This window comes from Octopus sinensis, linkage group LG7 (genome assembly GCF_006345805.1).
Source record: "Octopus sinensis linkage group LG7, ASM634580v1, whole genome shotgun sequence".
Lineage (NCBI taxonomy): Eukaryota > Metazoa > Mollusca > Cephalopoda > Octopoda > Octopodidae > Octopus > Octopus sinensis.
Window position 1 is genome coordinate 104,609,909 of NC_043003.1, and position 17,465 is coordinate 104,627,373.

General features: G+C 40.6%; 1 protein-coding gene across 1 annotated transcript in view; it reads right to left on the minus strand.

Annotated features, from left to right (window-relative positions):
- Nucleotides 1-8,974: 8,974 nt before the first annotated feature.
- LOC115214342 (thioredoxin domain-containing protein 15) overlaps nucleotides 8,975-17,465 on the minus strand; it is a 48,771-nt gene continuing 40,280 nt past the window's right edge. The window contains exon 4 of the mRNA XM_029783528.2: nucleotides 8,975-9,250. Within this exon, the coding sequence (XP_029639388.1) occupies nucleotides 9,039-9,250 (212 nt within the window). The 3' untranslated portion in view covers nucleotides 8,975-9,038. The remainder of the gene's footprint in view (nucleotides 9,251-17,465) is intronic.

Here is a 17,465-nt window from a genome sequence, read left to right on the forward strand (position 1 = left end):
GTCCGTGCTGGCATGGTCATGTACTGCGGATGGATGAGGAGAGATGTGTGAAGAAGTGCCACTCCGAAACAGTTGAAGGAGTCCGGGCTAGAGGTAGACCCAGGAAGACATGGGATGAGGTGGTCACAGAGGCAATGACGGAAGACTGAGACCTCTGGAGATATGCTGTGACTGCGAAGACCCGACAAATAATGTGAGTTCATGGCTGTTTCCTGCACCAGCTTCACATAGAAGCCCCAGCCCTTCCAAAGTGCCTTGGATCATAGGGCAACCTGCTGTGCTTGAGGAGACCTATTGAGTCAGCATAAAAAATCAAATGGAAATTGTGGTTGCGATACCTGTGCTGGTGGTGGCATGTAAAATGCACCATCCGTACGTGGCCAATGCCAGTGCCGCCTTGACTGGCTTCCATACTGGTGGCACGTAAAAAACACCCACTACACTCACGGAGTGGTTGGCATTAGGAAGGGCATCCAACTATAGAAACACTGCCAGATCAGACTGGAGCCTGGTGCAGCCTCCTGGCTTCCCAGACCCCAGTCGAACCGTCCAACCCATGGTAGCATGGGTGAGGACCAAAGACTTGAAGTATGTTGTGTTGCAAGACAGTGTGTGAGAGAGAATCGTGATGTGGTAGGAGAGAAATGTGTCCGTATGGATGATGGTTCACTTGCACTAAATGAGGCTGCAATGAGAGAGGTTTGGAGACACCACTATGAAAGGTTGCTCAATAAAGAGAATGAATGGGAGAAAGAGAGTCTGCTGAATGCCAACCCAACAGAGGGACCAGCCATCCGAATTGACAGTACCTTGGTAGTTAAAGCAATCAAGAGTATGAAGGCAGGGAAAGCCCCCCGCCCCATCAGGAGTCACTGCAGAGATGCTCAAAATATCTGGCAGTGTCGGCTATAGCCTAGTCACCCATATAGTTAACCAGGTGATACACGAAGGAGTCATACCCAATGACTGGTGTAGCAGCACCATAGTCAACTGCTATAAAGGTAAAGGTGACGCTTTAGATACAAATAATTACAGAGGTATCAAGTAATGAAGGTCACGGAAAGGGTCATAGCCCAACTAATTAGAGAGAGAGTCAGTTTAGATGAGATGCAGTTTGGGTTTGTGCCAGGGAAAAGCACCACTATATTCCTGGTAAGACAGCTGCAGGAGAAATACCTAGCCAAAGATACACCTCTGTACCTGGCTTTCGTTGATATGGAGAAAGCCTTCGACAGGTCCCCCGATCCCTTATCTGGTTGTCAATGAGGAAACTAGGGATAGATGAATGGTTAGTGAGAGCTGTGCGAGCCATGTACAGGGACGCTGCTAGTAAGGTGAAGGTTGGCAACGAGTAGACTGAAGAATTCAAGGTAGAGGTTGGGGTCCACCAAGGTTCAGACCTCAGCCCCCTCCTATTTATCATAGTCCTCCTGGCAATAACAGAGGAATTCAAGATAAGATGCCCCTGGGAGCTCCTCTATGCTGATGACCTTGCTCTAATTGCTGAGTCGCTATCAGAACTGGAGGAGAAGTTTCAGGTGTGGAAACAAGGATTAGAATCGAAGGGCCTTAGAGTCAACCTAGCCAAAACCAAAGTCCTAATAAGTAGGAAGGTAGACAAATCACAAACGCCTTCAGGTAGATGGCCCTGCTCGATCTGTAGAAAAGGCATAGGTAGAAACTCTATAAGGTATACCAAGTGTAAGCTATAGACTCATAAGAGGTGCAGCAATGTCAAAGGAAGGCTAACTAGGAAGATGGTTTGTGTATGTGGCAGATGCTCAGGAACAATAAACACTGAAAATGCTCTGAGACTTTCCAGGGAGAAAAACTAGAAATAGTTGATAGCTTCCGTTACCTAGGTGACCAAGTCAGCAGCGGGGGCGGGTGTGCTAAAAGTGTAACTGCTAGAGTAAGAATAGCTTGGGCAAAGTTCAGAGAGCTCTTACCTCTGCTGGTGACAAAAGGCCTCTCGCTCAGAGTAAAAGGCAGATTGTATGACGCATGTGTACGAACAGCCATGCTACATGGCAGTGAAACATGGGCCGTGACTGCTGAGGATATGTGTTAGCTCGCAAGAAATGAAGCTAGTATGCTCCGATGGATGTGTAATGTCAGTGTTCATACCCGACAGTGTAAGTGCCTTGAGAGAAAAGTTGGACCTAAGATGCATCAGATGTGGTGTGCAAGAGAGACGTATGCGCTGGTATGGTCATGTGACGAGAATGGATGAAGATAGTTGTGTGGAAAAGTGCCACACCCTAGCAGTTGAGGGAACCTGTGGAAGAGGTAGACCCAGGAAAACATGGGATGAGGTAGTGAAGCACGATTTTCGAACATTAGGTCTCACCGAGGCAATGACTAGTGACCGAGACCTTTGGAAGTATGTTGTGCGTGAGAAGACCCAGCAGGACAAGTGAGACCATAACCCCTGGCCTCTACCTGGGATGTAGCCAGTCCACTAATGCATACCTTTCCTTCTTGGGACACAAAACTCCACTTGCGAAGACCTGTTGAGGCAAGTGAAATCGAAATTGATAAAAAAAATCAATGGAAATTGCAGTTGTGATACCAGTGCCGGTGGCACGTAAAAATCACCCATACACTCACAGAGTGGTTGGCGTTAGGAAGGGCATCCAGCTGTAGAAACACTGCCAGATCAAGACTGGAGCCTGGTGCAGCCTCCTGGCTTCCCAGACCCCAGTCTAACCGTCCAACCCATGCTAGCATGGAAAATGGATGTTAAACGATGATGATGATGATGATGAATGTCAATATGGCCCACAGGGCATGCTCCTGGATTCTCAGGACTTTACAGTCTAGAAACACTCCTACCATTATCCTTCTCTTCTCTGCCTTCGCCCATCCTCACCTTGAATACTGTTGTGTGCTGCGCTCTTCCTACCAGAAAAAGTATAGAAATTGAAGCACCCTAGAGATCGATCACAAGGAAAATAGGTTTTGATTATTGGGATCATCTTGAGAAACTCCATCTTTATTCCTTCCAATATCACCATGAGTGCTGTTTCATTTGTATGATGTGAAAAATATTCCAGCAGCACAGGAATCCACTTTAAAAATTCACCTCAACTGGGCTTGCTCTCTTTATCATCATACTAAGACACATCGGAGGAGAAGAAAAATATCCCCTAATATTTAAATGGTTCCTCGATAATTATAATAATATAATAATAATGAAATTATTGTATACAGTGCACAGGTGCACCACAACTTGTCAGAAAGTGCGTATAGAGTATATGCAGTAATGTACAAATGTCTGGAAAGTGAACAATGTATGAGTCAGATACATGCTTGTGTGTGTATGGAGGGGAGAAAATCACGTGTAGTGTTGGCGAATCTCAGAAAGCATGGAAGTTTTGAAGGATGCAGTGCTCCGACAACTAACAACTGATGCCAGCAGTTTGTTCCATGCTTCAGCAACTCTCAGCATGAAAAATGTTTCCTAAAGTCATGGGAGCTGTACTGTTTTCTGTCTTTGTAAATATGTCCACAAGTGTTAGATGGGTGGAGTTTGAAAAGGTACTCAGAGTTATTGTTTGTAAGATGGTTGATAATTTTATGGGTGTCTGCCAAGTCAGCTGCCAGACGTCGGAGTTTCAATGTGTCCATGCCCAGGGAAGTAAGGTGTTCAGAATATGGCAAATGCCTGATGGAGGGTATTCTTTTGGTTGCACGTTGCTGAACGGCTTCCAGACGATTGATATCCTGGGTAAGATAGGGGTTCCAGACCTGAATCCCAGGATATATTTCTGCAAACAACATCTACTGAAATGAGCTATGACACCCATAGAATGACTGAAACGAAACATCTTTAAATGTCTTTTCTAACTAATGCTATCAAGGTAGACATAGCCTGGGCCAATGCTGGCCAAAACTTATCCAAGGCAAAATCTATTACCAAGCTCTGTAGCCGTATTGACATGAGAAATATGTATTAATGCATGACTTGCACACACACACATTCAATGTAAACAACTTTAAAATACATGCTACACCAGCCCTTCCCCTACCCTCGCCTCATCTCAAATGGATTCCTAAAATGTCAGATAATCTCTGTTAATGTTTTAATATCTTGACATTAGTACATAAAACTGGAGAGCTATTTTAGCAAACAATTTTGTCAGTTGGGGTTATCCAAGTAAATAAATAGTCTTTTTTAAAAGGTCTTAACTATGTAACTAGAATATTCAAATAAAAACTGATGTAATTTAATGTTAGATCCCTGCAGTAAATTTACATTAATTAGCAACTTGAGTGACACAAGAATAAAATATTTCACAGTTGTCTGAAGTTAAAAGTTAACAATTTATGCTAGGCGCCTGAGGAATTCTTTTCATGCAGTGACTATATATCATCGTTGTCATTTAATGTCCACTTTTCCATGTTTGCAGAAAGAATTTGTTGGGTCAGATTTTCTACAGCTAGATGCCCTTCTTGTTGCCAACTCTCCCTATTTCCAAGCAAGATAGTATGGCCAGGCAGGTTTTCCATGGAAGACAGCAGACAAACATTATTTGTATGACAATAATGTATATTTACAAACCAACACTGAATTTGAGACGATATAGTTGGGAAGCAAGCTTCTTAACCACATATTGCAAACTATGTGCTCCAGCATGGCCACAGTCAAATGACTGAAACAAGTAAAAGAGTAAAAGAGTATGGAGGCGTTAAAATGATGATGATGCAGCCATGCATATCTAAATATATCTTAGTATATGTATGCTTGCATAGTGTATGTATATGAAATGAGAATGTGCTTTCATAGACTGTATGTACTTAAGAATAGGTATGAGATATGTAAAAGTGCTAGGCTCTTTCTTCCTTTGGCTTTTTACTGTTTTCTATCTCCTGTTTTCTGTAAGTTGTGTATCTGACCACCGTATGCAATAAGCTCATTATTATTAATAATGATTGAAGTTAATTGATTTTACCATTGACATTTAAGGGTAGACTTAATCATCATCATTTAACGTCCGTTCTCCATGCTAGCATGGGTTGGACGGTTCGACCGGGGTCTGGGAAGCCAGGAGGCTGCACCAGGCTCCAGTCTGATCTGGCAGTGTTTCTACAGCTAGATGCCCTTCCTAACGCCAACCACTCCATGAGTGTAGTGGGTGCTTTTTACGTGCCACCTGCACAAAAAAAAAGGTGCAGGTGGCACGTAATCTAAAACATTACTACGTGGTACACTGGTAAGGTCACCAGTCTTGTGGAACCTAAACAGGGTCAAAGTTGCTGCTGTTCCCCCAATGATTTGACCATTAACACGGATTCCTTATTATTTCTTCAATACTAAGCACAAAGGTCACACTGTTTATGCTGAGTGCTCCAAGCCATGTAAGTATGAAAATTGTCTGAGGCTCCAGATGTGTGCAACTGGGCCACAAAAACCACCATATGGGCTTTGATGGACTGTAAGGCCATTTCAAGCAGATGTGTGCTGTTTTTGATCCCCATTTAATAAACTAACTGGTGGAGGAGATGAGCTTAACTGATTTTCCTTAAAATTTAACAGAACAGTGATATGGTGTGAAAGGATGATAACAGAATCTGAACTACTGAAATAATGGTCAGCAGTGTAAGGGTCAGTCAGTTAGGACTGGATGGTTTACTCTTCCAAACCTTCCGTAAAACACGACAGGCAGAGTTTGTAAGGTAAATCCTTTCATCTTCATTGATATGTAGTATAACTGATAGTAAACTGGGGACATTCTTTCTTGAATAAACTGGTAAGTGAAAGGTATGAGCAACAATGTCTCTAGGGGATGAAATTGTGGTTCGAAGACATGTAAATAAAATTGTTCTTACTTGAAATTGCAATCAGGTACTGCTGGCAGAGTGATCAGTTCTTCACTCATGTTGTCACAACCACTCTATCTCCATGACTCGTGTCTGTTGCTGTTGAGCAAACGGTCTTCGTCCCAGAGCTCGTAAGATGGGAGAAGTCCGAAACGTTGGTCCTTTGCTATTCATAAGACCCGCAGAAGAGAAAGCAGGTCAACCCCCGACACCGAGAGCATCGACGGATGGATGAATGCGCATCAAGGTTCAGCGGTTGCATAGGAAGTCGGGGACCAGAAACAGGAAGAAAGAGTGACAGAAAGTTGGGGCGAAAGAGTACAACAGGGGTCGCCACCACCCCTTGCCGGAGCCTCGTGGAGCTTTAGGTGTTTTCGCTCAATAAACACACACAACGCCCGGTCTGGGAATCGAAACCGCAATCCTCCATTCGCATTCTCTCCAAGATCTCTTGCATCGTCACTATCATCTTCTCTCCCACTTTATTACACCAGTTCTCTCCTTCTGCCTTTTGAGATAGCTACATGCTGTTTGGAGTCATCCTGCAACAGGGTAGTGGCTCACCAACTACCCAAACATTGAGAACAGCTCTCATCTATTCATATTCTGTTACAAGTCTGGGATCTCATTTTCTCTGCAAAACACAACTGTTGGATCAGGTGATGAAGGTCACAGAAAGGGTCATAGCCCATCTCATTAGGGAGAGAGTTTGCTTAGATGAGATGCAGTTTGGTTTTGTGCTGGGTAGAAGCACCACTGATGCCATATTCCTGGTTCAACAACTGCAGAGAAATACCTAGCTAAAGATAAACCCCTCTACATAGCTTTCATGGACTTGGAGAAAGCCTTTGACAGGGTCCCTCAATCCCTTATGTGGTGGGCGATGAGGAAACTGGAGATTGACGAATGGTTAATAAGGGTTGTACAGGCCCTATACAGAGAGGCCGTCAGCAAGGTTAGGATTGGCAATGAGTATAGTGAAGAATTCCGGGTAGAAGTAGGGGTCCACCAAGGTTCAGCCCTCAGTCCGCTTTTATTCATCATAGTCCTGCAGCTGTCTTACCAGAAATATGGCATCAGTGGTGCTTTTCCCTGGCACGAAACCAAACTGCATCTCATCCAAGTTGACTCTCTCCCTAATCAGTTGGGCTATGATCCTCTCTGTAACCTTCATTACCTGATCCAACAGCTTGATACCTCTGTAATTATTTGTATCTAGGGTGTCACCTTTACCTTTGTAGCAGTTGACTATTACACTGCTACACCAGTCATTGGGTATGATTCCTTCGTGTATCACCTGGTTAACTATACAGGTGACTACCAGATATTTTGAGCATCTCTGCAGTAATTCCTGATGGGCCAGGGGCTTTCCCTGTCTTCATGCTTCTAATTGCCTTAACTACCAAGGAACTGTCAACTTGGATAGCTGGTCCCTCTGTTGGTTCGACATTTGGCAGACTCTCTTTATCCCATTCATTCTCTTTATTCAGCAACCTTTCATAGTGGCGTCTCCAAACCTCTCTCTTTGCATCCTCATTTAGCGCAAGTGAACCATCATCCATGCGAACACATTTCTCTCCTACCACATCACGATTCTCTCTCACACACTGTCTTGCAACACAAAATACCTCAAGTCTTTGGTCCTCACGGTGCAGAACATTGGCAAATTTTTTCTAATAATAATAATAATTATTATTATTATTATTATTTCTATTAAAGGCACAAGGCCCGAAACTCTGGGGGAGGGGACTAGACAATTACATCAAGCCCAGGGTTTCACTGGTACTTAATTTATTGATCCCAAAAAGATGAAAGGTAAAGTCGACCTTGGTGGAATATGAATTGAGAATGTGAAGACAGACGAAATATTGCTAAGCATTTCACCCGGCATACTAACGATTCTGCCAGCCCATCACCTTAGTAGTAATAGTAGTAGGTAGTAGTAGTAGTAGTAGTAATCCTTTCTACTATAGGCACAAGGCCTGGGTTTTGTGGGGAGTCGATCACATCAAACCCAGTGTTCAACTGGTACTTAATTTATTGACCCTGAAAGGATGAAAGGCAAAGGTGACCTCTGCAGAATTGGAATTGAGAATGTGACAACAGACGACATACCACTAAGTATATTTCCTGGCATGTTAACGGTTCTGCCAGCTGGCCACTTTTAAAAATAACCCTTTCTACTAAAGGTACAAGGCCTGAAATTTGGGGGAGGGGATAGTCGATCACACTGACTCCAGTACATGACTGGTACTTAATTTATCAACCCTGAAAGAACAAAAGGCAAAGTCAACCTCGGCAGAATTTGAACTCAGAACATAAAGACGGATGAAATGCTGCTAAGCATTTTGCCCAGTGTGCTAACGATTCTGCCAGCTTGTCATAATAATAATAATAATAATAATAATAATAATTGTTTTGTCTTGGTATAAAAGATGGGCTACAGCAAATATTCTGCTCAATACCACAGATTTGCTTGTCAGTTGTTTGACCATAACCAGTTGAGCATGTCCCTTAGTGGCTGACGATATGTGCATCTCTGATCACGAGCAGAAGTAGTGGGGGAGCATCATAGCCATGTGTTGAGAGGGATTCTTTGGGGTTTGAATAGTTCACCTCTGGAAACATGGGTGGTTCTTTCAACATCCTTAAACAACTCTTATTCAGGGACCGTTTGAGCAGGATGGGCTACTCAACCTGAAGAAAATTCTAACTGGGCCCCACCTGCAAGATCATGTGCTGTTTATCTTGATATGAGATCACCATGTCGCGCACATATGGTTGTGATGCATGTGCCTGGTGTACCCTTATCAGACGGGTACTCTTGATGGGTATATTGGGCTTCGTATATTTTACCCCAGTGTCACTTTGATGGCATGAACTGCTCTCTCACTCAATGATAATAATAATAATAATTTCAAATTTTGGCACAAGGCCAAAAATTTCAGGGAAAGGGAAAAGTTGATTACATTGGTCCCAGTAGTCCATCAACCCTGAATGGATGAAAGGCAAAGTCATCCTCAGTGAAATTAGAACTCAAAACACAAGGATGGACAAAATGCTGCTAAGCATTTTGCCTGGTGTGCTAACAATTCTGCCAGCTTGCAATAGTAATAGTAGTAGTAGTAGAAATAACAACAACAACAACAACAACAATTAATAAATAAATTAACGAGAATTATACATAATTACAAACAAACAGATGCTGCTAATGTCTATTCAATATGCTGATGTTCCTGCCAAAGAGTGTGTATTTTATTAATCATGTGCTGGCCAATGCTGGAAGAATAGAAGGCGTACAAACTGCAGATATTTATAAAAATCCACGCTAGGTACAACAGGCAGTCTGGTTCAGTGGTAGCCATGCTCGAGAGAGGTCCTATCATGTCCTGTTCACTGACCTCAACAGATGCGTCAGCTTCAAGTCCTGAAAAAGACAATGATGAGAGATGTACATGAGTGTGTGTGTGGTGTGTGTGTGTGTGTGTGTGTGTGTGTGTGTGTGTGTGTGTGTGTGGCTGTGTTGTAAGAAGCTTGATTCCCAATCACATGGTTCCGGGTTCAGTCCCACTGCGTGGCACCTTGGGCAAGTGTCATCTACTATACCCTCGGGTCAACCAAAGCCTTGTGAGTGGATTTGGTAGACGGAAACTGAAAGAAGTCTGTCATATATATATATGTATATGTTTGGGTGTGCCTGTGTTTCTGTCTAAAACAATCAACAAAAGAAAATGCTTATGTGAATTGTCTTACTATTTTACAGAATGAAACAAGAAAATTAGCTATGTTTTCTTCCTAGCAGACTAGTTTGGGAGGCTTGGCTATTAAAAAGTCATGGATACAACACTTCTTCTGGCAAGCACTGAAGTTTTTTAAAAAATATTCTTAGAACCTAATATTGAGGAACTTATTCAGACATTAGCTGAGGAAGAAAAAGCAGGCAAAGTGAATGCACACAGATTATGTAAAATTCTGGGTACCTCTAAGAAGAAGAGGCAGGTTCATTTAGGACTATGTAACATACAAAAAGTCATGATTCCTGACACACAAATATATTTGCAGAAGACATGTAACGTTGCCCAGATTAGCATAATAATTATTTAGAATAAAATAAATCAGGTATTCAATTACATCATTATTGTTTTAATATCCATCTTTCCATGCTTGCGCACCGGGACCACTGTTTGCTAGTAGTACCCCCTAAATGTTTGGTGAAACAAGAAATCATCATTTAAATAAAACATTTAATCAATATGTACATCACATATAGATAAGTGCAGTTACTAAGTACAACTGCATCTCACAATAATTGTACACTAAATGTACAGTGTAGTACTGTAACATTCCCATGGTTTTAATGGTTCCAAATTGGTAGAGAACAGAGAAAACAGAGGAGTTAACAGCATTGAAAAATTAATATATTCTCTTTCTTTCTACAACACACACAAGAAGACTCATCTAACTCATTTGAGGATGGGAAAAGCAAATGGGCGAAGCAATGATGATATTGGTGTGTGTGTGTGTGTGGTGTCCCTCTCAAGGGACTTTTGCTACTGTTGATAAGTATTAAAGAGAAAACATGGCTAAAGAGACATTCATGGAATCAGCAATATTGATGGGAGGTGTGTCAGGTGGAGGCAGTGTTTTCCTGGTTTAGGATATTAATAATTCACTAATGAAAATGTCAGGATAGAAAGAAACGAGGAGATCAAAGAGTGAGAGAGATTAGAGAGAAGAGGATGATGATGCAACAGATACAAACTGTTCAGTGCTTCTGTCTACGATGAGATAATGTACGAGTGACAGTAGTGGCAGTGATGGGGCAGAGTGCTGGGAGGATAAATGTGGTTGTAAGTGTAGTAGGATAATGGTAGAGGTAATGAAGACACACGGGGGTCACTGTTTAAGTTGAGGGCAGCTCTGCTTGTGCAGACCTGATTTAAAGGCATCTCACTTATATGACCATCCCATCTTTGGGAGATGAATTACATCTAAAAGAAAATGCTTCTTCTACAGTTACCTTTGGCAGATGTTATTTTGACCAGGAAAAATCCAATGTCATCAGATGGGATGGTATCCAATGATCACTGGGTGACCCCCAGTCCTGTTGGCAGGTTAGCAGTCGTGTACCTCTGACAATAATACCCAAGGTATCCTTCCTTTTGTTTTGATTTTTTAGAGTAGGATTTGATTTTAGAAAGATTTGGTTACTGTGTTGAGGACTACATAAGGCTCCCTTGTCAAGATATCTGGCAGTATAGTGGAAGTTACTCTTCCCTTTGAGTCTATGACAATTTAAAAGGATAACAGGTAATATTTTGCCACCTCAAACTTAACCAATGATGGCCTCCTTTGACTTTATGAAATTGCTAAAAAAATTAAATCACATTATTGAATCCTTGTAGCTTTGAAATAATGCAAGATAAAATCTTTCCTGCTTTTATCCAAGTAAAAATATGGTGAAATCTTTGAGACTTCTTGGTTTTTTTCAGTGTTTGAAGAAAAGTGTATACCTTAGTTTTTAATGATATGACACGAGCAAGTAGCGATTCTGACATTGAAGATTTTACTCTTGATGATGTACAAAATATCAACGCAAACAACAGCGATTTGTTTTCGCATGAATCATAATTGACATCTATGAATCTTCATTGGATAACAAAGGTTTTGATAATGAAAGTTGATAAAAATGAAAGTAATGAAAATGATATTGAAAATATTACAACAACATGGCTGAAGATTACTACATCAACCACAATTCCAGATTTCACAGAAAAGACTAGTCCACAATACAGTCTACCTCCCGGTGCTCAACCATTGGACTATCTATTTTCATTTTTACTGAAAAGCTTTTTATTTTTTGAAATTGCCATAATGGAAACAAATATGCTCAACGCATAATTTCTATTCATGGAAGACCTGATCCACTGTGGCAGCCAACTGATATTGCGGAAATGCAAGCTTTTTTTTTTTTTACTAGAAACACTGTTTGGTATCAAGCAGCTTCCTCAATTGTGGAACTACTGGAATCCTGATATAAGGTATGGTGATCCATATATCTCCAGCATTCTGTCTAACTATAGTTAATTCATATACTGTTTATGTAAAAAGACCACAAGGTACCTCTGCCACCAAAGGACTACGACCATTTGAGATTTTGGGTTGACATCGCATCTCAGTTACGTGAGGGCTTTTCTTCCAGAAAGCGCAGAACTGAGAGAAAAGCAAGATTAACTGAGGTGGATGTCAACAGAGAAAATATTGACTTCCATAAAGTGGAAAAAATAAATGGAAGGGAAAAAGTTTGCAGATTGTGTTTCTGCAAAAAAGAAAAACTGCAAAAGAACATCAGGTCGAGACCTCATATACGTGTTCATTTGGCAAAGTGCCCTCGTGTAAAGGGTGCTTTGGACAGTTTCATGATAGAAATATGGTATTATAAATAATATCTGAAAGTGAGAAATACATATTAATTTCCAATATGTTTGCGCACTTCTATTCACCTTTGCCTCACCTGTTAATTAGCCTTTTTTATTAGTTGCATTCTGTTATGTAAAAGTATTCATTAAATTGTATAAGAGTACATAGCTGATGGTATATTGACTAGGAAAAGAGTTTTGTACTTTATTTTCAATGAAAATGTTTGAATGAAATATAGAGAAAGAATAAAATCTTGCACCGATTATACATCATCATCATCATCATCTTTGTTTTAATTAATTCAAATTAAGGTACCTCATCTTGTGAAAGGTAGGAGAGTCCAGTTTGCTGGACGTTGTTGTAGAGCTGAAAACGAGGCAATTTCTACTCTTCTCCTCTGGAAGCCATCTACTCGCAATACCAGAGGGCGCACACTCTCCTACCCTGATGTAATCTCCAGGGATACAGGCATCCAGCAACGGGACCTCCGTAATGCCATGATGGACCGTGAAGTCTGGCGTAGCATGGTAAATTCCATTGTCTCAACCATGGTCAAACAATGATGATTATGATGATGACCTCATCTTGAAAAGTGGCAAAATTGTTGGCTGTTGACATCTGGGATAATTTAGTAACAAATCAAACAGGTAAGATGCATTAAAAATTTGAATTTTATTGTTTATCCATAATGTTATTGCTTTTACACCTGTTAATTAAATTTACCTGCCCATAAAAATTAGATTTATTCAGCAAGATCAGATAAAATTACATAACTATAATCCATTGGCACCCACTGACAAAATTTCAAATCTGTATGTAAAAAATTAACAAAGTTACAAGCAAATACTGTGGACATCCTTCTTGAACCTGAATGATTCAAAGTAACGTGAACAAATAAGCATTACATTTGACAGATTTATCTGAACACATTTGACAGATTAATCTGAACACATTTGACAGATTAATCTGAACACATTTGACAGATTAATCTGAACACATTTGACAGATTTATCTGAACACATTTGACAGAATTATCTGAACACATTTGACAGATTTATCTGAACACATTTGACAGATTTATCTGAACACATTTGATAGATTTATCTGAACACATTTGATAGATTTATCTGAACACATTTGATAGATTTATCTGAACACATTTGACAGATTTATCTGAACACATTTGACAGATTTATCTGAACACATTTGACAGATTAATCTGAACACATTTGACAGATTTATCTGAACACATTTGATAGATTTATCTGAACACATTTGACAGATTTATCTGAACACATTTGACAGAATTATCTGAACACATTTGACAGATTTATCTGAACACATTTGACAGATTTATCTGAACACTAAAGGGTAAAGTTAAAAAATAACAAAAAGAAACATTCTCAGTAACAGGTTAGGGAACTGAAACCATTAAGAATGTGGTGAGAACTCATAGCCAACATACCCAGACATTTAACATCAATATATCTCAGTAATTAACCTAAGTGATTAATTTTTTTAAAATCTGCATGGATTAAGGATAAGAGTCTATCCATATATAAGTTATTCATAATTTGATAGAAATACGTCAACAATAGCTAGTAAAAGATTAAAAGTATCTTTAATTGCAATTATGTGTGTTCAGTCAACAGTAAAACGGAAAATATTGATAGTGTTGATAAGGCTGATGATGATGATGATGATGGGAGGGTATTTGCATAAAAGTGTGCATATGTTATGTACATATTAACAAGCACAGCATAAGGATGTTATGTGTGTGTGTGTGTGCACGCGCAATAAATATAGTAATGCATGACACCTTAGGCAAGTGTCTCCCACCATAGCCTTGGGATGGCCAAAGCTTTGTGAATAGACTTGATAGACAGAAACTGAAAGAAGCCCATCATAGATGTGCCTGTCTTTGTCCCCCACCACTGCTTAATAACAGATGTTGGTATGTTTACATCCCTGTAACCTAGTGGTTCAGCAAAGATACTGATAGAGTAAGTGCTAGATTAAAAAAGAAGTAAGCACTGGGGTCATTCAAGATGGTGAGTGCCCCAGTATAACCAGTCTAATGGTTGAAGAAAGAAAGAAAGAATGGAAGGAAGGAAGAAAGGAAGAAAGAAGGAAGGAAGGAAGGAAGGAAGGAAAGAGAAGAGAGAGAGAGAGAAAGAAAGAGAAAGAGAGAAAGGGAGAGAGAAAAAGAAAGAAAGAAGGAAGGAAGGAAAGAAAGAAAGAAAAGAGAGAAAGAGAAAAAGAAAGAGAGAGAGAGGGAGGGAAACTGAGAGAAAGAAAGAGCTAAAGAGAAAGAAAGGAAGAAATTGATAGATATACAAACATACATGCCTACAAATACATATACACACACACACACACACACATACTACCACAAAAACCTTGCAATGTAATTAGCATAAGGAGAGTAAAACATCCATCACTAATAAAACCAAAAGTGAATGAAAAAAAAATGCATAAAACAAATTCAATAACAGCAACAAAAAGATCTGTAAAAGAACAGAAAATGTAACAAGAAAATGGCTGCTTGAATGTCGAGAGAGAGGAGAGTGATGGTGGGAGTGAAGAGAGTGATGGTAGGAGGGAAGAGAAAGGGAGAAGCAGGAACTGGTTTGTCCGGCTTATATAGATTGGCTTTTTTATAGCCAATAGAAGTGGCCTGAGGTTTGTCAAAGACAACTTGCATTACAGTGTGGTAATGTCAACACCAGCATCCACTTTACTGTTCCCACAAGTGTTCAACCACCCGTTACACCTGCCAAAACACCTGCCTCACAACTAACTTCTATCTTGCTCTCACAACTGTCCTATTGTTAGAGTGGATATGGAAAACCTAGCTGAGATAAAAGAGAACACCTAGGGGACTCTTACATTCAATAACACATGGTCGGTGTGGTGATTAGCAATAATTTAATCCTTTCTACCAAAGCACAAGGCCTGGAATTTTGGGGGAGGGGACCATGGACTTGCCAAGGGATACAATCTCCCCAACCGCTGCCATTTCAAGTTCAAGGCTTTCAAAGTTTGTTTCAGACACAACCTCAGGCCACAGCTTCTTCCACACAGAGGTCAAAGTTCTCTTTGAAACACCCTGCCAGGTCATATCCATAATTCTGAGGCATATCACGATGTTATAGCGGTCCTTCCAGAACTCTCGAATGGTTTGTGCTCTCCGTCACCTCAAAGCAGTGGTGCAACAGGTGTTTGGTGAAGAGCTTCTTGAAATTAGAAATCACCTACTGGTCCATGGACTGCAGGATAGGGGTGGTGTTGGGTGGAAGGTAGAGAACCTTTATAAACTTGAACTCTTCAAGGATGTCATCTTTCAAGGTTAGGTGGGTGAGCGGGTGCATTGTCCAGGATGAGAACGGCTTGCAAGGATAGTTATTTTCCTGGAGATATTTTTTAACATTAAGACCAAAGACAAAATTCACCCACTCCACAAAGAACTACCTGGTGACCCATGCCCTTGGGTTTACCCTCCACATAACCCAGAATCTTATGGGACTTGAAGGCTCTGAGGTTTTCCAAATGATAAACAAGCAGTAGTTTAATCTTGCAGTCGCCGCTTGCATTGGCATATAGTGCAAAGGTTAGCCTACCCTTCATAGGTTTGTGGCCTAGCATCCTCTTCTCCTCTGCTGTTATCTAAGTCTTCCTTGGCATCTTCTTCCAAAAAAAAGTCCTGTCTCATCACAGTTGAAGACTTGCCGGGGGATGTATCCTTTGGCTGCTATAATTCCAGCAAAAGTTTTGAAGTAATCCTCAGCTGCCTTCATATCCACGCTCGCTGTCTCACCATCCCTGACAGAGAATAAATACTGGTCCTCTTTTTAAAATTCTCGAATCATCTCCAACTGGCTTTAAATGGCTTGCCCGATGCCTCATCTGGACAAGTGCCTGGGGTCAGCTGCAGCAAACCAGCATAAATAGCTTGTGCCTTCTTGCAGATTATAGCCTCCACCATGGTATCTCCTGCAAGCTTTCAATGCCCTTGGCTGGCGGTATAGCCTTTATCGACTCCTCCTACTTCAGTGTGGTGCAAATTGTAGAAGTGCTAAGCTCATACTGCTTCACCAAGTCAACTACATGCACACCTTGGTCATGATTTTCGATAATTTCTTTCAATGCACATCATCCGCTTCTTCTCAGCACTGTCCTTTGCACTCACTTTCTTCAGACCCATGGTTGGAAAAATGAAGTTTTGGAAAATAACTGCAAATACAATTGCAAGCACAACAACACTGATTGCTTCTGTAGCCTGCAATGACTAAGTAAGCATTTTACTACCCATCTAGCTAACGATCCACTAATGATCCTCTAACGATCTTCGCACTTGCTAATGTGCATGTCTGTCTAGCTATCAATCTACTAATGGTCTTTGTACTTGCTAACATGCATGTCTATCGAGCTATCGAGTAAGATGTGGGATGCTGGGTGGATGTTACAGCATTCACTGTGGTGTTCGCTACACCAACTCGTGGTCGGGTATCTGGTGGGGTATTTGAAGCTGGCTCAGAACCCGAATTTTAGCTTGCAACTCAAAGCAAAAAAATCAACTGAGAGACAGATTGTACTTCGAAAAAATTCATAGTTGGGACACTCATAAGCCAAGGCAGCACTGTACTTATTTTCTTTATAAGCCTGGCACTTATTCTATTGGTCACTTTTGCTGAGCTGCTAAGTTATGAGGATATAAACACACCTACACCGGTTGTCAAGCAGTGGTGAGGGACACGCACACAAATATGTATACACGACAGTCTTCTTACAGTTTTTTATCTTCCAAATCCACTCACAAGGCTTTGGTTGGCCTGAGGCTATAGCAAAAGACATTTACCGAAGATACCATGCAGCGGGACTGAACCTGGAACCATGTGATTGGAAAGCAAGTTTCCTACAACACAGTCACAACTGCACTTTATATATATATACTTTATTTAAAGCAGCAGAAAATTCAACAAAACGGGAAACTCAGAGTAACAGGTTTTGTTGAATTTTCTGCTGCTTTAAATAAAGCATATTACTCTACCACTGGTATTTGAGTACTCTTTTTTCCACCTTGTTTCACATTTATGTGTTTACTCCAGTATATATATATATATATATATATATATATATATATATATATATATATATCTTTACTCTGTTATCTCCCCTACTTCTTACCTCTCATGTGTGACCCTTCTGTCTGGCAGTCGCCA